Below are 20,849 nucleotides of genomic sequence, written 5' to 3'. Positions count from 1 at the left end.
GAGACCCCAGAGCACTTCCAGTTGACCGAACTTCCAATTAAACAAAGAGCACGAGCACTGTCATTAGTCCGTGACACGTCTCCCTCCTTGATTTCGTTCAGAATCTTGAATTCCGTCACCAAGTTGAGTGCACGGCACGGGTTGCCATGATGGTTGATGCTACAATGTCAGCCTGAAGAAGCGTCCATCACACAGACTGCTCACATGGCGCTGTGTGAAACAGCAGTGAGGGTTGGGGCCTCAAAAGAGAGGGATGCGTGTGCAGGCGCAAGCTTCAACTGGCCAACCGCTTTATTGAGCGTGCACTGCCTCAGCTGCAAGGGCATCAGTACAGGGAATGGCACTGTTTTTGCGTTTGAAAATTGTTGATAATTCTAGGGTTTATCGTGCTGACACAATGCAGGCGATGAGGCATGCCGTAGTGGAGGGTTCCGGATTAATTTTGACCACCTGGGGATCTTTAACGTGCGCGCCGAAATCTTGAACACACGGGCGTTTTTGCTTTTCGCCTCCATCAGAAAAGCGGCCGCCGTGGCCAGGAATCAAACCTGCGTCATCGTACTCAGCAGCACAATGCCTTAGCCACTGAGCCACCATGGCGAGTGCTTGAAAATTGTTATTTTATAGGGAAATGATGGTTGCCTCGATGCTTTTTAGTCAAAATAACTTCCAAATTACCAATGTAAAGGGTTTTAGCTTTGAATTATATAAGGCAATTTCTTCCATTGTAAAATTGCCGGGACGAGAAAATCACTTCTACTTAACCGAAAATTTCGATTAAGCAACTTTGAATTATCAAGAGTCGACTGTAACAAAAAGTTGGTGGCAAAGGTATGAACCATATTGGGGTTGTTTTCCTTAAAGCAGAATGGTGTGAGTGTTAGTAATAAACATTTATCTCAAGGTTTTTCTTTCTTTCTTTTTTTTCATGGCTGGTATCGTGTATAGCAGCTATTATGACAGTTTAACTGCAAAAATGAATGTTTGCGGAAATGATCGAACAACCCTGGGAGCCTCAGCACGTATGGGGTCAACGATCAGGTAAACGTGCCAGTGTAAGAAACTGCTGATTGTGCATCTCTGTGATGTCTAATACATGTGGTTTTGGGTAAACTTGGCAAGTGTTGGACACACTGTAGAATTTTCCACTCCCAGGTCCGCTGCTGCTGCAGCCAAACGGCAGAGTCCCTTGGTGCTTCTGTGGCCACAAAACTCCGGCCGCAGTTTGGACAAAAGCTATTGCGAGGGCCACCAATGTCAGGGAGGCGGCATTCCGCACAAAGCGCACCGCTGAAGCCGCTACCTGTTCGAGGCAGTTGTTTTCTAGCAGCACTGAGATTGGTGTGCCATCACTCACATTTAGTTTCACATACAATGGGGTCTGTCTGTGTGTAGTGTTGGGGGTAACTACCGCATTAGTGCATGCACATCCTGGTCTGCGGGGTTGCGCTCGCTGCGAGGTCAACCGTGGGGCCAGAGATGACTAGGGAAAGGTGCATCGGGAGTTGTGAAGTCCGAGGTGCGCAGTGAGTTTCCAGTTCGTTGTGGGCCTAGAGTGTTGCCACAATGGTAGAGGCAGGTGACGAGGGACTAACAGCTCCTTTTGTTATGCGCGCGCTATGCTGACAAACGCGGGAATTTCGTCGGCGTTTGGCGTAATTTCAGCGTGTGTCATGTGAACAGTACTTTAGAGAGACTGCCCGAGGGGCGATAACCAGCGATCAGAGTTCAGCGATCAGCGATCGCTTTCAGTTGGTCAGTTTTAATCTGTGTTGTACTACTTGTGTCTTTATGGGTGAGAGTACAGATCACGGGATCATTTGTGCACAAACATTCACCTAAAGTTGTTGTGGCCAATCAGAGGCCTAGAGTGTGTGAGTAGGCCCTCCTCACTTTGTGCTGGGACGGGACATGCCTTTGGAGGCGGGGTATTTGTGTAATAAGACTGAAATGTTGGTGTTTCTGGGGGTCGATCGAAAGAGGGCCAATGCCGGGAGACCCTTGTGAGTTAAATATGTTTAGCCAAGTGCATTTAAGTACTTTTCTGGGTTCTTGTAAGTTGTGTATATTTGTTAATTGGCAGGTTTTGTATTGTAACCAAATGTTGTCGTCCTTGAATTAAAAGTAAACTTCAGGGCTTCCACAGCCATTGTGTATTTCATCGGTCGACCGAGCTTGCTGTTCATTCATTCATTCATTCATTTATTCATTCATTTATTTGTTTGTTTGTTTGTTTGAAGTGCTCACCAACAGCACTGTACCTTCTTGGGTGATGCATTGGGTACGTGAATACGAGGCGTACAAAAATACAACAAATACGAAAGGAAATCAATAAAGAATGAGCCAAAATAAATATGTACATGTATACAAAAGGGGAGAGTGGTCAAAGAAGGCAAACACGCTTTCTGAACGACAAAATCTCGGAGGTCGTGCGTAGAGTGTGCACTAATGAACACACAGCCGAGCAAAATAATCCCAGCCAGGGAAAGGTTGTCGAGGTCCTTCTGCGGCACCTTTGTAGTCTTTGGTCCAAGCGGCGCCGAGGGTACCTTGTGACGCCGGTCTAAGTGCCGGGGGTAATTAACGCATCCGAGCGTGCAAAGCGCGTCTTGGTTGGTGGGGTTACGCTCGATGCGGCGTCATTCGTGGTGCCAGGAATGAATGCGCCTGGAGAAGTTGTACTGCCCAAGGTACGCAGTGCGGTTCAAATTCGTCACGGGTCTACAGTGTCACCACGACGGCGAATAGATGTGACGAGGGACTGACTGCTCCTTTTGTGATGCCAGAGCCCTTCAGTGCTTCTGAGGGACTCTGGTAATGCACACGCCGTGTTGACAAAGGCGGGAATTTCTTAGGCGCTGGGCATAATGTCGGCTGCCTGAGCATACAGGCCGCCCAAGGGTTGATGGCCAGCGCTCACAGTTGCTATCAGTCGGTTATCCAAAAGTTGCCATCGACTAATACTACCTTGAAACTGCGAAAACAACTTACCACTGCTGCCAAATTCTGTGGGAGCCTAGCTTCGTTGACGCAGCGTGCAGGTCTCGTCTGCCCCCTCTGTGCTCCCAGCACCACCACGTGGTGGCTTCGGCGACATAGCAATCTCCTCCCACAGCATTACGGCAGAGTTTCATGACCAGAAAAGCATTGAAGTACTCTGGTAGAAGCAAGACTTGCACTGCCTGAAATTCAAAGCTCTGAAGCACACTTGCAGCGCATAGCTACTGTTAAACGTAACTAAATAAATCAAAGTGCTTCAGCAAACTGCTGTTTGCCTCGGCAAACTCGTGTTGCTGGCGAAGGGAGCTGTTTTGCCTGACATTCTTTTTTTTTCCTTCTCTTCACAGGTGGGGCATGAAGATGGCAAAAAAGATGACGTGCCGGGATTCGAGATCCCCATTTTCACTGAGGAATTCCTGGACCACAACAAAGGTTAGCCTTTGCACGACCTCTTGAACTGAGGAAGTGCTGAGTGCGTCTTCTCGTAGCTTCCTTCACTTGCACAACTCGCGTACAGTAAAACCTCAGTACAAGAGACACTCAAGGGACCCAGGAAATGTGTCAAATGTCTCTTATAACCAAGTGTCTCTTGTAACAAGTTTACTGTACCAACAAACATTTTGAAGTGGCATTCCCTTAAAACTAGACTAGAAATCTCTTGCACAAGCTGTCAGCTTGGCAGCAGCTAACTGTCCTCAGGATGCCAGCGGGTCAGGGGTGGTCAGAGCAGACGGAAAGGGCTGTACTTGGTAGAACAGGGGGAACATCACACGAGTCGTTTTCATCATTTCTCAGACTTGTTCTGCTTATGAACTACTGCAGCGACGACCGACTGTGTGAGAAGAAGCAGAACATGTTGCTCATTAATAAGTGCAATCTTTGACGTGCAGATCTGTAGCTCGGGTAGAGCGATTCACTGCTTAAGCCATTGCCATCTTTAACTTGTACCCAAGTATAGGAGGTATTCATTGGCGTGGAATGCATGCAGGCAACTATGTATGTGCACCGCCATATCTGTGGCCAAGCGTCTGTTGCTGAGGCGACGTTGTGCGCACGGCTTGCATCTCTCCCAGATCAGGCACCCCTCTTCTCCTCCATGCCTTCATGGCAGCGAGGCAGGCCGCGGGCCGCGACGTGACCTTGGGTTTTCGTGCAAGCTGTGTGCGAGTGATTCGATAGTCAGTTGTAGCACGATAACATCGGTTACGCGAAGATTCAAGGCTCTGCTCATGAGTATGACAACCTTATCTGCAATTCAACCCCAGCCTCTGCGCGCACCTACGAGCAAGTGCGAGTCAGTCGTGGCACAAAGGTTGCAATGTGAGCGCAGTGTTTCGTTTGATAGCAGGAACTGCATTATTTCCAAACTGTTGCCCACTGAGTGCAAAGTAGTGCCTCAACGTCAAGTACTGTTGAGTGCAGCACAGTACAATCTATCTATCGCCAGACACATATGAAGTCGCTGCCACAGATCAGCCAGCTGATTGCGGGTGCACTTGTGTCGGCATTCGCGGCGGCCGGCAACTGCAGCGTCGGACTTATGTGCGCCGTTCGCAGCCACGGTTTCATCCTCCGGTGATGCGAAGTGCTCGAGAGCAGGTAGAGCGCGTTGTTGATCCACAACAAGCGTCAGCCTGTGTCGGTGGCGTACTACAAACGGTGGACACGGCCACGAACTGATGCCAGAGAGACACCTGGCTCGCTACAGAGTTGCGCCTGCGAGGCTTCCCTAGTGGGCCACACTTAAGCCCTCCCAGTTTCCCTTTTCCAACTAGGCCTCCTGCCGTCTCATTTGATAAATTGTTCTATACTGCTGTTACCTTGTGGAGGAGCAAATAGATACCGTAAAATTTTGAACAAGTGCCCCCACCCGTGAAAGGGTGCGTAATTCCACTGCTAATTTCAAATTTCCGCATCGTTCCGGGAAAGCGCCCTCCCCCTTCGCTTCACACCCCGAGATCCATCGCACACAGGGAACACTAATGTGCCCTGGCCAGTCTATAATCCAATCCAATCCAATCTTTTTTAGCAGCCCGATAGTCCGATCTCCATAGAGTTTCTTACAATATACACTAGAGAGGAATCTGGCGGTAGCGTCTATGCGGCTCACGTCAAGGCCGTCTGTGTCGTCATGGACCACCATTATACATCGCGCTCGGCTTAGTTTCATCATTGGCTTGGATTGAAACGTTTTAGTGACCGCAAATTTAAACAAAGTGCCACAAAAACGCGAAGAAAAGTGTGCAATTATGTAAGTGGAAAACAAAAACAGGCTGTTTTAAAACTAAGGAAAAAGGAAGTAAAGCGTATTTTTGCCGGAACGGTTGTGCCTGCTATTCCGCAGGCCAAGGTTGTAGTTATGAACAATGTTAATATTTAAGGGGGGGGGGGACTCATTAGAGACTCTGGTTTTATTAATTTTGCCATTATTTCAAATAAGTTGTTTGAAGCGTTTGGAAAGTTTTTTGAGCGTGCCTATAAAAACTTCGCCTTCGTGGTGAACCGGTGCACCGACCATCAGCTATAGTTTAGCAAGAAAAAAGAAACATGGCATTAAGCAGACGTGGACGATGACAAGATAGGACGGATACATTCGCCCGTATCTGTCATATCTCGTCTTCATCGAAGAACGTTTTATTTCTTTTTTCGTCAGCTACAAATTTCACGGCGGCATAGTACTTGCTCAGTCATACGTCTTTCGACTGCGGCATGACCAACGACAAGTACGATCACGCACTGCCTGCTGTTTCACCGAACACTGCCACCACAGAACAGAGAGGATTTCGGCTTCCTTGTAGCTCGTAAACGTGTTAATGCATAGTGAAGAAAGCAAATCCCAAAAACCGCTTAAGAATCCAATTCTCATGCCAAGCCCAGGCCAAAAAGGGGGGTCTTCCCATGAACCCCCATGATGACATGGCTTACCAGCCACAGTTTCCTCTCTAGTATACTTACTAAGAAACTCTATGCCCGATCTCCACGCGCCATGTCTCGTTTTTTCTGTTGGCAGCAGCATGGGCTTGGTTTCATTGCTAAGGAAAGGGGGGGGGGGGCTGTACCCAAGGATACTGTGGCATGGCCTTCTAGGGCTGTGGCATGAGCAACGCACTGGACCACTGGTAGGAAGGTTACCTGCATTAGGGACTGGCATATGTTGGAGGCAGGGTATCAGGAGACCGGGGCAAGAGAAATGCTGCAAACTAGTTCTTTGGGACTGACTCGGAGAAGCGCTTTGATGTTGTTTAGCACGATGGCTATCATTCTTTGGCAAAATGTTAGGCGCATGAGCATTCCGCTTTTTTTTTTTCCCCTTGCGTGGGATCCTTTTCGCTGCCATCTTGAAGTTTGGGATCGTTCTGGGATAGCACTTTGCCGGTGATCTCGGCTTGTGGGCGCTTGCTCGGGATTCTGCTTTCTCTCGCCGGAATCAGCAGTTGCACGCATCGAGTGCTCTGCCAATCTCGACCTGCAAATGTGCAGGCTGCGAGGCGGAGCTTCGGCAGCTGCGTAAGTCCAACACGGAGCACGAGGAGCAGAACGCCATCCTGAGCAAGCACGTGGACACGATGCGGGCGGCCGTGGAGAAGCTCGAGACGGAGACAACCCAGCAGCGGCACAACAACCGCGCCCTCCACCAGCACCTGGCCGCCCTGCGCTCCGCCCTGGCCCGCAGCTTCGCCGCCCTGCCCCTGCCCGGTGAGAGTCGCCTCCCGCTCGCTCCCTGAGCCGCACGATAGCCGTGAGCTGTGGGAAAGCCCGCCGTTGTAGCTGTACTTGGGTAGAAGGTGACACCCCCATCAAACGTGCCTTTTCAAGCGCACTTCCACGGAGTGTACGTGGCTGAAATGTCGTTCAGAAGCAGCTAGCCGGCAAATGTGAATGACACTTCCCAAGGGACGCACTTGAGCGTGTTTCCAAAACACTTTATGCCAGAGCCGGCTCGCCACGTGAGTAATCTTGTCAGCAGACGTCCGAAAATCGGGGGAAAATACCATGAAACACCGAGTGTTTAAATAAGTATTAGGTAGGTTAGAAGTTAATGATGAATATATTGTTGATTTATTTTTTCAAAAAGAGAAGCCATGACTAAAAACAAGAAAATAATTCCTCGCCGAAGTAGGGTGCCTCGAAATTTGCGCGTCTCCGTTGTACAGAGTGGACGCATGTATACACTGGTGCCACCATCTTGGGTTCCTCGCTCGCTGCTGCAGCAAGTCAGTGTAGCAAGGCTGTGCTATAATTTTCACCACAACGCAGCTTAGTCGCATGATTTGAATCAGCTTATCTGTAGGGGTGTGCGAATATTTGATTTTCGAATTCGATTCGAATATTTCTTGCCCGAATAATTCGATTCGACTTTCGAATACCCAGCATTTGGACTTTCGAATAATTCGACGTGACGAATATTCCGAACGCTGCCAAAGTTGCGTCTAGATTAGTGTGGCCCTTACTGACCCTAACGTCGAAAGGTTTTGGTCAAACAATTGCCAGCGACCCGTTTTCGGCCAGGAAAGTTGTCTTTGAGGTTTGGACATATCCCTCCTTTTCGCCCGCAGAGACGTCATTGCCGACATGTAATTGAATAGTTCCTCGATTTTTTTGCGTCACTGGCATACACTGAAAGAAGGAGCGACACAGCAGTCTTTAGCGTGCAGAAAACGTTCCTCACATACGGGTTTTCGTAATAATAAGGTGCGTTGCCGTTTTCACGTCATTGGAAACAAATATGATGCGTCCCACTCGGGACAAAACAAATTACGACGACGACGCCATTTTGTGATGGCGATGACACTGACTCTTCCCCCCTGATAGTCGGCTGTAAAATATCATTTTTCTTTTGTTAATTAATTTTATCACACGACTGTGCAGCCGCAAAATAGCGTATAATTATGGTCTTGTTAAATTTCTGTGATTCTGGCCTTGCTGTAACACAAAATCATCACCCGTCCTAGACCCTTTCTCGACGCCTATCCATAGCCAATCTGACGGTCGTCGCCGTTGTCGCCATGGTCGTCGCACGCCCGTGATTCTCCTCCTGTGTAACGTCCGCGTGCCGTGCCATTCAGCATGAATAGCCACTGTGAAAAAAGGAAGCGTAATTTGGAAGTTTTTCGAGAAGGCAAGTCCGTCCTCTGCCATGTGCAAGAAATGCGGCTCCACACTCAAGACGCCGGCAAGCACGACAAGCCCGCTCTTGAATCACTTGAAGGGCAAACACCACGTTCACTACTTGGAGATTTGGAGAATTTGTAATACTTTTAACATGACAGTTTGTGATTTCTTTAATTCCTTTTAGTGTATTTACTATTTAGAGCTCAGCACGAGGTCGCGGGTTCGATTCCCGGCCGCGGCGGCCGCTTTTCTGATGGAGGCGAAAAGCAAAAACGCCCGTGTGTACGAGATTTCGGCGCACGTTAAAGATCCCCAGGTGGTCAAAATTAATCCGGAGCCCTCCACTACGGCGTGCCTCATCGCTTGCGTTGCGTCGGTGCGTTAAACCCTACAATCAATGAATCAATATTTAGAGCTCAAGGACATGATCATGTGTTTATTAGTGTCCAACCTACTTGTTCTTCCAAAAGAAGCTTTGGTATTCGATACTCAACATTTTTGTCCACTATTCGACACTATTCGGTTAGAATTCGATTCGAGATCAAATTTCACTATTCGCACACCCCTACTTATCTGTTTTTCATTGCTGGGTCTTGCGGGAAATGGTAGCAACTATGCGTTAAGCACTTTGACCCAATAGTGGCGGCACAGGACTGCTCAAAGGGTGTCTCCGCCCAGTACGGCGGCAGTGGCATCGAGGCACCCTGCGCCTAACAATGTGCCAGCGCTGCCTAGTAAGGCTCCATGGCCGCCCTTCTGCGCGGCGTTTGCCTAGGTGGTTCGCTGTTGCATTGTGGTTTTGCGCCCGTTTCAGCCTTTTCTCTTATAATCCATGCTCTCCGATAATTTCCCTCGATGATAATGCTGCTGCGATTTGCTTGCTGGGCAGCAAATAACAGTGAAGATATGACCGCCAGTGTTCACGACAGTATTTTTTGTGGACTTGTAAGAGGCGTCGATTGCAGTGTTGAACAATGTAAACACCATCTGGTGTTTACATTGTTTTTCTCATGGCGAAGAGGAGCAGTTTCAAGTGAATATTTACGCCAGCTGTCGTCACTCACATTACGGCCAAGGGCAGTTTATTTCGTTGTTTAGCAGTGCAGAGCCCAAGTGTCATTTGGGGAGTGCGAGTGCGCTTGAATAGGCACATTTGACAGGGGTGTAAGAAGGGCCATAGCTCATGTAATGCATCACTCCGCCGAAGCAACAAATGCGGATGTCAGCGCATGCGTACGTTTCAAAAGAAGACCGCGCTTAATGCGGGACGTTGTCTGCTTTTTCTCACGTTCTTTGTGGCCTCTGCAGTAATGTGTAAGCAGATTAAGTTTGGAAAATCCTAGAAACAACTTGTGTCATACTCACAGTAATGCAGTCTTTCATTGCATGGAGGAACTGCCGACTGTGGTGATGAGGCAGAGGTGCAGCCGCCGTTGTCGTTCTTAAATTGTACTAAATTATAGCGCTGAAAACCGGTCAAGGTTTGCATTGGTGCAGTCTGACTTGCTGCAGAGAATGTGTTTTTCACAAGGCATTTCTCATTAACTGGGCGCAATTTTATCCGAGTTTGTCGAAATACCTGTGTTTTGCAACTTCCGAGCACTTCAAAATTATTTTAACTTTTCAAATAGTAGTTCTATTTGATTTGGAGCAAAATCGGATACTTTATTGAAAGCGCTTTATTACAAACATGTGATACCTTCTGTGCATTCAAAATGCGCTTATTCGGATAAAATTTTGGTCTGTCTTTATGTCCATCTGTCTGTCCATCTGTAGATTCAGCCGCCCGGCCAAAAGTTAAACTGAATTCCTGAACGAGAAGTTTGTATAGGGGGAACCTTTGCAAACCAATTCATAGCACACTTTCTGCTTGTCGACATTGTTGAGCAAAAAGAACACATTAGGCACATTTGAGGAAAGACACCAATGCACAATGGAAACTTGCAGTGTTCTTTTAATTGAAAATAAGTGTGTGCTCGATACTGGAGAGAGCAACTAAAAAAAATGCACGTTGAAAACAATATTTTAACCCAAAAATACAATAAGAGCTCGTGCCCGAGCCTAGATGACGCGCGAACAGTGGAATGTGGTAAAATCGAATTCACTGGAGCAAACCTTCACCGTGTTTGTCATAAGAGGAGCAAGATGGGAGGGCAAGAGAGGTACCGTACTTACTCGATTCTAACGCGCCCCCGGTTCTAACGTGCACCCGATGTTTCTGGAAAAAAAAAAAACCGAAAAAACTTGCACGTCCGATTGTAACGTGTATGGAACTTTGTGACCCAGAAAAACGAATGCGAGAGAAACGGGCGATTTATTTCCCAAAGTAATCTCACTCATCTTACTCCTCGTCGCTCTCCGAGAGCTCCTTGTCGCTGTCCACTGACTACAACATCTCGTCCTCGGTCCCGTCAAGCGCGTTCGCGATGCCACACTTCTGAACGGACGTTCAACCACGGTTGATGGGATCGTGGCCCACGCCTCGCACGCCCATCCCGTGAGCTTCTCCAGAGGCGCACGCTTCAGCCGACCGCTCGTTTTGAACGCGCGAGAGCCGCTCGTAAGCCACTCGTGGAAGTGGTGCACCGTCGTTGCCGCTGCTGCCATTGCTGTATCAAGCGCGCAAGTGGAACGATTTGGCGATTTGTGTGAATGCCAATAGAAAAGACTAGACGCCTAGGCTTCCTGCATTCGAAAAATCGTTGCTAAAAGCTTTGGCGCCATCTTGAGATGGCGATGGGTGGGATGAAATTTGCGCTGCTTCTGCAGTTTCGGTTTCGTATCCGATTTTAACGCGCATGCTATTTTTCGGCCAATTTTTTCGGACAAAAAGTGCGCGTTAGAATCGGGTAAGTATGGAACTTCCATGGCAGGGGGGCTGTTGTCGTTCGAAGGCATTTGCAGCGAAGCCAGCAGATACGCAGCCGTTTCTCTGTATAATTAATTCGCTGCAAACGCATAAATAAAAGCTGAAGATGCGGGACCTCACAGCTGCTACACTTCCCATTAGCCTCCCTTCCCCCATCACGAACGCATCAGTTCATTCACGTGTGCGTCCTCCTGGGATTCTGACAACCACAACCAGTTCCGAGTAAGACGCCGCGTGGCGTACGAGTAGCGGCGTGCACTAAGTTTGGAGCACCTCTCAGAACTAAACGTGTTACAGTTGCAGTTTTTAATATTGAGATGCTGCGAGCACTGAGGTCAGAAATGTGTTTCAACCACCCACAGATAAGTACTTTTGCGATATTGCAGTTTCGCTGTCACCCACTGCTTGTACTGGTAGCATCCACTGCACTGATCAACTTTGGCTGGGCTTTTTGCTGGTTGCACTGCTTCCAAGTGTAGCTGCCCCATTTGAGGCAGCACTTTCGCTTCAACCTTTAGGTGCATATTTTTTTTTTTTTTGTTCAGGTAGCTGAAAAACATGTTATGTCCTCATATAGTAATTTGCAGACACCTAATGGACTATTGTGGTTTAGAGTGCACCACTTTTTCGCGTAAGTACATGAGGAAATGGCAATAAAATTCACCGTGGTCCAATAATTTTAGAAATTTCTTTTTAACATCTCATGTGGGGAAACTTGGGTCGGTTTTTGTGGTTGGTAGTATTCACACTGCCCTGACTGACATTTGCATTGTTGTGATCAATGTTTGATTGCCATTACAGTTCAGTGGAACCCCAATAATATATATGACTTTGGGGGGATTGCATGAAAGCACTGTATAACCGGGGTGGCGTATGATAGAGGTAAATGCCGGCCTAGTAGACGGTCTCATGCGATAGGTGGGATAACAACTTACTATACTAACTACTAACTAAAACAAACTACTATATTTAGCGTGTCCTCGTGTAATTTGTGAACCTTTAGTTAAATCAAGTTTCTAAAAAAAGGAAATGCCTATTTTGTGCCCCCCTCCCCTCCATGGCGTCCATGCTAGCCCGCCAACCATGCCATCCGCCGCTAGCCTGCCAGCCCTGTGCCCGCGCGTGCAAAATAAGCTGGGAAGACCGACGTGGCCGAGCCCATTGAGAGGGAGAGCGTGAAACTGCCAAGGGAAACGTGTGATAGTACGAGGCCGAGAGAGAAAAAAAAAGGGCAGGACAGAATGGAACGGAGCGACAGCATGGCTTTGAAATGCGCTGATAAGCAGAGAAGGGGAGTGAGAGAATCGGGAAAGGAAGAAACTTGGATAGAGTGGGCGGCGAGGAAAGTGGGGGTTCCGTCACCGCCGCGGGGTTGCATTGTATCTGTTTTCACATTCGGCGGCTTGGTGGGAGCTTCAAATTCGTGGTCTGCCGGCCACCTGGACTTTGACTTCTCGCGGTTGGCACGTTGGCGTTCTGCCGCCGCGTGGGGCCATCATAGGCTAACTCCTCTGCCCGCCAGTACCTGCCTGCTTGCTTGCGTCTTCAGCAAGTGATATGGCCTGCCTCCTGCGCACCTTTGCACGTCGAGCAGCGTCAAACGTGGGTTAAGAATAAAGAAAGGCTGGCATAAGGTGGCAAAGTGGTGTAAAAGATGAGAAGAATGTCAGTTTATCCCCGCCGCGGTCCATCGTATGAAGTGGACCACGTGCACCCAAGTGTTATAATCGGCGTTTAAAATGCGTTGTTTCTATGGGGAGTTTGCCGGAACGGCAGTGATCTGACTTAAAGGGGCCACGCAGACAAAACACAAACACAAGTTTGGTTCATTCAAAAGATTGCCTCTTCAGAATCATGCTGACACCACTTTTAACGTACTTCGCTCAAATAAGCTATATAATTGGGAAAATATGGAATGGCCGTGCAACCCACTAGCTCATTTCCTGTCATATGTGCCCAGCTGTGCGATTGGCTGAGGCTGGCAAAGGCAAAGGCAATTTAGGCTATTTGCACTTAAATGTAGTGCATCTTCATTTTACTGCAGTAAGAATGGTGCGGTAAAATGAAAGTTGTGAAAATACACGTAAGCAAAATACCGATGCGCACGCTGTTGGTACTGGGCGCACTATGGTTGTTTTAGCGGCACAGCAGTCTGCTGTTTTGTAGTTGTCTTACACGACACTGGCCAATTGGTGTAAGCGATGGTGTCTTATGTGACCCTGTTTGTTGAGCATACCCCATGTTTCACGAAAAGGATTACTTTCTACTGCAGCAAAAAGAAGCCAGGTGCAAATACGGTCACAAACAAAGCGACGACGGCCGATGGTCCGTGGATGAGTATGGTAGCGCCATCTGGGAGGTCTGGCTGCAAGCAAGGCTGCAGAGCCGAATGACGCGGAGGAAGTTTGTTTGAATACGCGCACTTATGACTTCACTGCTGACGTCATGAAAACACACGATTTGGCGGGAGAATCAAAATTTTAACCTAAATTGATTAATTTCTCAGTGAATATGGCGTCGTTTGCTGCTGGACAAACACCGGGGGCACTATAAAACACGAAATCTTTCGAATAAAGCAAACTTGTATTTTGTTTGTATGGCCTCTTTAACAAGTGGGTCATCGTAAGACGGGGGGGGGGTGCCTATCATCGGGGTTGCACTGTAGTTGTCACTTGCAACCCCGACTTTCCGGTCCTCCCTGTATCGCGTATCGGGCAGGCGCTATCGATGCACTGTGGGGAGACAGGCTTTGCGCCGTTGTCGCAGGAACGAACGAGACGGCCACCCTGGAAAACATCGACAACTACATGGCCAAGCTGCACAGCATCATCCTGGATCGACCGCAGGAACACGAAGCCCTGATCTCATCAGTTCGGGACATTGCGAACCGCTTGGAGTACCAGGGGTGAAGGGGGACCGGTGTTGGATCAAAGGACACGATCCTTGCAGTGCTGAGGCGATGTGCGTAGGGAGTTGCATTAAGTCGAGTGGCTGCACTGACAAGAGTTTTATCTCCATCGTCATTTTATGTGCATTGGTTCTTCTGTAACACGTGTGCCTATATAGTGCGATACCCGTATGTAGGCAGCAGTGGTAATACAGTTATGCAGTTACCATACTGTCTCTAAGGATTAAAGTGTGGCTAACATATAGCAACACGGTGTTCTTGTGTTAATTGCTCCCTAACTTTTAGAACAAATGTGGATCAATTTGCCCCAAAATGTGTATCACAGTTACCACAGTATGCCATTTAAGCACAGGTCACGATTGATGCCTCTTTGGGCTTTAGCCGTGGCTTAGTAGCATTTTTTTGTGTAATTTTGCTGGTAAGCTGCTGTAGGACCCTCATAACCGGATAATCATGGACTACTTAGCAGCTGCTGAATAGATGCCATGCCTGAAAATCACAGAACGTGTACTGATCGGAAACATTTGAGAGTGAACGCCCGGATTGGCCGAGGTAAGCCCTGGTGAAAGTGAAGAGATGGGAAGGTTGTGATTGACCTTTTCATTTCTCCTGTCTTTGATGACGAGTTTAGATTACTCAGGCATACTTTAACTGTAGACTGCAGGTTTATGTGAAGAGAATGAGACTGCAGAAATGTGCAGGAGAAAGGGAAAAGTTGCTCTTGGTAGGCCTCTGATAGTAATAGCCGCCTCAGCTTTCTGGCAGCAGTAATGGTGGTCTGTTTGCGTGTTCAACTACTAGTCCAGTTGAACGTGGGTTAGTATCGAAGGGGAAGCGCATCTGAAAACTGTTCAGGGTAAACTTTAATCTGCAGTGTGTACAAAAAAATGTTCGTTGGGTTGTTAGGCTACCTAATGTGAGCTCTATCAACCTGCATGATGCGAGGGAAAATTCAGAATGTCCAGCTTGTGTTAGCCGGTTTGGCTGTCGAACAAAATCTCAGCAGTGGTCGCGAACAGCTTGTAGCAACTCTGTTGGTACAAGCGCCATTGACATAGTGCTGTAAAAGGGGCCGTGACGACAAAATTCAAATTTGGCTCATTGAAAAGATTGCCTCGTTAGAACATCACCCATGCCACATTTAATACAAACTTCACTCAAATAAGCTATAGTAATGAAAACAGAGAAAAGGCAGGCGATGTAGCCACAGATAAGTGCACTAATCGTAGTGCTCACTTGGCGTTAACAATTCGTGGAGTGTTGTGTGTGATACGCAATGTGTACCATGTGTGTGTTTCCAATGCCCTGAATAAAAAAAGGACTTTGTGTCACATGAAGTAATAATTTGTTTTGTGGCTACCTAGTGCAATAGTATTTTCTTGTAACTCTTTAAATCACTGAACTTGGCATGCTGTTGCATGCATGAGCACTACAGTGCCTATTTCAAGAAGTTGGCCTCATGATTGATTTACGACTGCCTACAGACAAAGTGTGCACAGGGAAGTAGAGGACAAGTCAGGCTAGAGGGCATTAATTCACGGATTAATCCAGAAAGGCACGTAATGTCAAGGCAGGTAGACATGAGCTGGGTGACACAAATAACATCGGAGCTACTGATTTAGGCTGCATTCCTATTACCCTAATGGACGGCTGCGCATGACGGCATCTTCCTTGAGGCCCGTTGCAATTTCTGTGAAGAGGCGAAGTAGACAGCTCAAGAAAATGCCATGGGTAGTCTGCAACCATGCAGCCTACTTTGGTGTTTGAACTTAGGAGCGACACCAGGCATCATCCTTTCTTCTACCTCAATATTTGTGCAGGTGCAGGGGTGGAAGCGCTGCTCCATTTGCTCCACGCTGTTCCAATCCGCTTTTCTTGCTCCATGCTGCTCCAAAAGGCATTATTGCTCCGAAACTGCTCCAAAGCGCCGCCGCAAGATGTGAGGCAACTGTGAGGTGATGTTCAATACCAATTGCATTGAGCACAGAAGCTATCATTCATGACAGGACGCACTCCAGCGAATTCCCTGAAGGACTAACACTGGCGGCGCGGTTTCACTAGACTTGAGAGTGACCTTGGGGTGTGGGTGATGCGCGAACTTTGGCCCAAAATGCAACTTCACCGCACAGCCCACTGCACTATGATGCATGCATCGGCACGAGCCATCATTGCTATCTTTCTGCTTCTTATTGTAAAAAGATAACAGTCGTTTTTTTTTTTTGTTCAGTCATACCCTCGTCATTTTATCTTATAAAGAGTGTGCTTACCATTCAAAAGTTTAGATGCTACTGTGCCCTGTCCACCAGTGTGAGGTAACATCGATGCCCTGGCAAAAGCGAGAGGGGAGATTCTGTTAAGCTAGCAACTATCTGCAAATAATCAGCTCCATAGGGGTCATGCCCAATGCCGCCTGTTTCTTGCGGGGGAAGTGGGGGGGAAGTTTGATGTCCTCCCCCCATTATCGCTCCTGGAAGCCCGCTGTTCACGCTCGAAAAAACAAGTTGACAAACATTTGTACATTCTTTATTTAGATAAACACGATGCACTTGCACAGTATTTTTGCTTGAAAGCACGTATATGACTCGGTCAATAATGTGAATAATATGCTAGGGTGTTTTTTTTTCCTTTGTTTTGTGAGCATGAACATTTATTTTTACTTACTCTGGAATCTCGTCAGGTGCAGTTCAGATTACCTATAGTTTCCTCTTTCTTTTCTTCCTAACTTCTTCCTTTCTCAGGCTTTTTATTTTTCTGTAGTCCTGTTAGCTGTAGAATGAAGGTAAACTTTGTATCTTAGGTGCGAGACAGACCGTTTCGCCTAGCTCTGGTCTTCTCTTGGTTGTTTCTCGTGGCTGTAATTGTAATTTTTTACTTGTTTGAAGTTTAGTTCGGTGCAGCTGTTTAAAGCATTGCTTATCTCCGTTTTTTTCTTGGTGATTGCTCTGTTAGATAGGATGCTTTTATTCTGTGTACGTATATTTCTCTAACTTGCCAAAAAAGCGGTCTGCTCGGTATTGATCGAATGTTGAGTAAAAGCCATTTGAATTTTTTTTTTGTGTGTGCTTACCAGAATGAAAAACTGCAAATAAACGACGTTTGGCTCTAGAAATCTGCTCCCAAACAGAGTTAAAGTGCTCCAAAATTCACCTTTTGGTTCTCCAGAGCTGATGCAAAAGTAACCTTTTACTGCTCCAAAGCTGCATTATTTCTGCTCCCTGAGCTGCTCCACAAGGCTCAAGCCCGCTTCAACCCCTGCGTTGCTTTTGGGTACTTTTTTGGTTGCCTAATATTGATTGTAATAATGTAGTTTGTTCTTTGTGAAACTGTGCTTTGCACTTGTTGGCATGTGGGCTATGCTGTGTCCACATGCATCAGTGACAGAGTTCCAGTTTTCATTTTCCAGTTTCCAGTTTTCAGGCCTCTGCTGGTTTCTAAGCTGCCTGCAATGCTGTCGGCAGAGTCGAGAACACCGTTATTGAGGAGGTGACGAGGCTGTGCTTCGTGCTTCAAATACCACAGACTTGTGCAGTAAAGCTGTATACCTGTACCCTCCAGCGGTTTCATCTCCGTTGGCAAAAACACCAACGCGCCAAGAATACACTTGCATACTGCATGCTTCGCCCCTCACTAGGTTTCACGTTAATGGAGATGGCTTGGGAGTTTTTTCATTATGGCATCTTTTCTTGTCCATGAACCGATGTGCTCGATATAAAATAAAGCAAGCATTACACACAATTGCATCAGAGGTTGAGTAAAGTCGCTCCAGTGAAAAATGCTCAGAAATATTCCCAGCTCATTTAGGTGTTTGCGAGTAGGAGTCCAAGGCAAAATGTTGTTGGAGCGAAGACTGCAAAATAGCTTGTAAGCGAGTGGGTCTCAAGAGGAGGGAGTGAAGGGAGTACTTAAAAATCCGGCAAAGACCCAAACCTGCCAGCGGCGTAGACAAGCTCTAACTCTAGACATGGGGTCGCTGCATCGGTGCGATTGTCCAACTAACGCGAGCGGAGTGTCAGTATGCAGGAATGGGGCTGCAGCATGCGTGTACATAACGCTCATCTAACTACTTTTTTTAGTACGCATTACGTTCTAGCGCGAAGAGCAAGCAGGTTTCCCGGTGTTTTATACCGTGACTACATGAGACGAACGATGATTACGACAACTACGACAGGAGATGCGAACAGCCCCAGCCCCTAAGGGGCTTCGCCCCTAAAATAAAGAATTGTGCAGATATCGTGCCGGGGGGAACTGAGGTTTCAGCGAAGCTGTTATTTTGTTCGCGCTAACTATTGCTGCTTTTGACTCCGTGTATTGACGTCGTTCATGTGCAATGCAACACTAGTGATGTTTCGGAGCAGTCCAGTACCGCGATTGTTCACTACTGCAGCAATTACCGTAAAAACCCACGTATAATACGAGATTTTTTTCCAAATTTTACTATGTAAAATTTGTGCCTCGTATTATATGTGGATCCAAAAGTTTTCAGCCGAAAATTTGCACTTTCGGTTTCAGTGGAGGGTGCACCATCTTGTGGTGGCGTTAGCTGGCTGCTGCTTCTCTAGGCCGGCGCCATTTTGATTGTTTTGACCACGCGAAGGATCGGCACGTTTACCGCAAGTCTATCACGATGTCGGGTGCACGAAGGCAGTATTCGGCTCCAATTAAAAGAAAAGTTATTTTATGTGCCGAGACCATCAGGAGTTGCGCCACAGGACGGCAGTACGGCGTCACCGAAGGCAGCATTCGCGGGTGGAGAAAGAAACTGTTGCTTACGGGATAAAATCTGGGCTGTGGCCTCGTAGGTGTTGTGAAATCCCCCCCCACCCCGAGACGGCCGCCGCGAGAGCAGTCTGTCTTGATTTTACCTAACCGGCCGAACCGCTTCCCCTCACTGACTAGCCAGAGTCACTGTTAATTATTGATAGTGACGCTGGGTAGTCAGTGAGCGGAAGCGGTTTGGCCGGTTAGGTAAAATCTAGACAGACTGCTCTCGCGGCGGTTATTATCCGGTAGGGGGGGGGGGGGGATTTCACAACACCTACGAGGCCACAGCCAAAATCTGTATGGTGTCGGCGGCCTGGAGCACTGTTGGGGTTCCCGTTAGTGCTCGTGTTGTACGCCTTTCGCTGCCACCTCGCCGATTCCGTGAAGAAGTTGTTGCGCGAACCCCTCACCGAACTCATTGTCATTCCAGGAGGAATGTCATCCCAGCTGCAACCGCTGGACGTTTGCATCAACAAGCCTTTCAAAGACTGCATCAGGTCCTGGTACCAAGAGTGGATAAGGTCAGGAGACCCGTAAGTGACAGCTACCGGATGGCTGACGCTGGCTTCTCCAGCGGTGCTTTGTGGCTGGATCGCGGATGCGTGGGCCAGCATCCCAGAGGAGCTCGTCAGTCGCTCTTTTAAGAAATGCGGCATCTCGAACGCCCTTGATGGCACTGAGGACCACTTTTTTGTGGGAAGACATTTCCGACAAGGCGACTTCAGGAGACAGCGGCAGCGAACCTAACGATGACTGAACAGACGCCGGGAGACAGTGCCAGTGAAAACTGGCAATGACCTAAAGGTAACTGCAGTGCAAATAAATGTTTTCTGTGCTGTTTACCTCGCATTATATGCGGATTAATTTTTTTTTTTATTTTGATGTCCCCGAACTACACCTCGTATTATACGCGGGTCCGTATTATACGCGGGTTTTTACGGTAGACATTTTTCCACTTATGACCCGGTACAAACTTGCCTTCAAAGCTATCCTTTGCAAAGTATCGAATTGGTTTCGCTTTATGTTAACAAGTTGAATTGATGATATTGACTCTGTGTTTCATCAACTAAAGATTGCCTGTCACCCATCTCCCGTCACAAGCAATGTGTTGAGGCTACGCGACTTCGACGTCTGCTTCCATCATGATAAGGCAGTTTCAATCCCAAGGCCTAAACACAAAAAGAAAGAAAGGGAGAATTATGTAGAGGGCGGCTACTATGCCCTGAGAAATGGTTCTAATCATGATATACTTTTTAAATTTGACGTTTCCAAGTGTTTTTGTGTTCTTTTTTTATTGTTTTTGTGAGTCCACTTCAGCCCCCCCTCCCCTCTACCGATATCCTGCGTACGCCACTGGAGCCGGGTATGGAAGCAAGGTCAAAAAGACACCGTTTCTTAACGGCGTTTGCTTCAAAACTGATTTTTCGCCAAAAAACACGGAACAAGAAGAGTCATACGGCAAGAACCGTTACGCAGGAAACAGGTTCAGTGCGAGAGCGCGCGCGCAAGAGAAACGTCTTGAAAACGCTGGGTGCCCGCAGGCGTTACGGCGGTTCGCCAACCTGTAAGCGGCGGAGCTCGTAAGCAGTAGCAAACCTAATTCCCTTTTTGTGAACTTCAGCCTGGTTTCAAAATTGTCTAGGAGCACATTCGAATCCCGCCCGCGCGCCATCAGAGCCACAAATTACGAATTAAAAAATATTTCACGCATCTCCACGAAGTTAATCATGACGGGTGGACGAAGCACTGGGCAAAACACTCGCGCATGTAAACGAGTGACAACGCGTGTGTACAGTATATATTCCGGTGCAGCTTGTTGTCGGCGTTGCCGTTGAGCCGCTGCTTCCCGAGCACTCAACTCTGGGTCCGCTTGGCGTTTTTGCCGTTTTGCCGCCGCTTCCCGAGCTCTCGCCTCCGGGGAAGCTTGTTGTCTGCCTAGACGTTGAGCCGCCGCATGCCGCGCCTTACGTTCGTTTTCATCCATGGCAGAAAAATAATTTGTGGTCTGGAACGCGCTGAGCGCGACCACGGGCGGCGCTGCGAAGCGCGCCTGCGTGACGTCGGATTATGGATTCTCGCATTTGTCGTCTGCTTCACTCGGGCTCGCTCTCCCTGCTGTTTCTTTGCGCTCGGTTGACGTCTGATGCTTGTCCGCACCACATTTTGCGTGTGGGTAACTTTTTATCATAAGAATAAACT

General features: G+C 47.8%; 1 protein-coding gene across 2 annotated transcripts in view; it reads left to right on the top strand.

Moving 5' to 3' along the window:
• Hmg-2 (High mobility group protein 2) overlaps positions 1–15,233 on the top strand; it is a 45,427-nt gene extending 30,194 nt beyond the window's left edge. For both annotated transcript variants that reach the window (XM_077707976.1, XM_077707975.1), the window contains exons 6-8: positions 3,348–3,432; positions 6,481–6,696; positions 13,748–15,233. In XM_077707976.1, the coding sequence (XP_077564102.1) occupies positions 3,348–3,432; positions 6,481–6,696; positions 13,748–13,890 (444 nt within the window). In that variant the 3' untranslated portion in view covers positions 13,891–15,233. The remainder of the gene's footprint in view (positions 1–3,347; positions 3,433–6,480; positions 6,697–13,747) is intronic.
• The last annotated feature ends 5,616 nt before the right edge of the window (positions 15,234–20,849 follow it).

Source organism: Haemaphysalis longicornis, unplaced genomic scaffold, assembly GCF_048455015.1.
Source record: "Haemaphysalis longicornis isolate Haplotype H1 unplaced genomic scaffold, Haemaphysalis longicornis Haplotype H1 scaffold_4, whole genome shotgun sequence".
NCBI classification, from domain to species: domain Eukaryota; kingdom Metazoa; phylum Arthropoda; class Arachnida; order Ixodida; family Ixodidae; genus Haemaphysalis; species Haemaphysalis longicornis.
The sequence above is the reverse complement of the archived record's forward strand: the minus strand, read 5'-3'. Positions and strand labels throughout refer to the sequence as shown.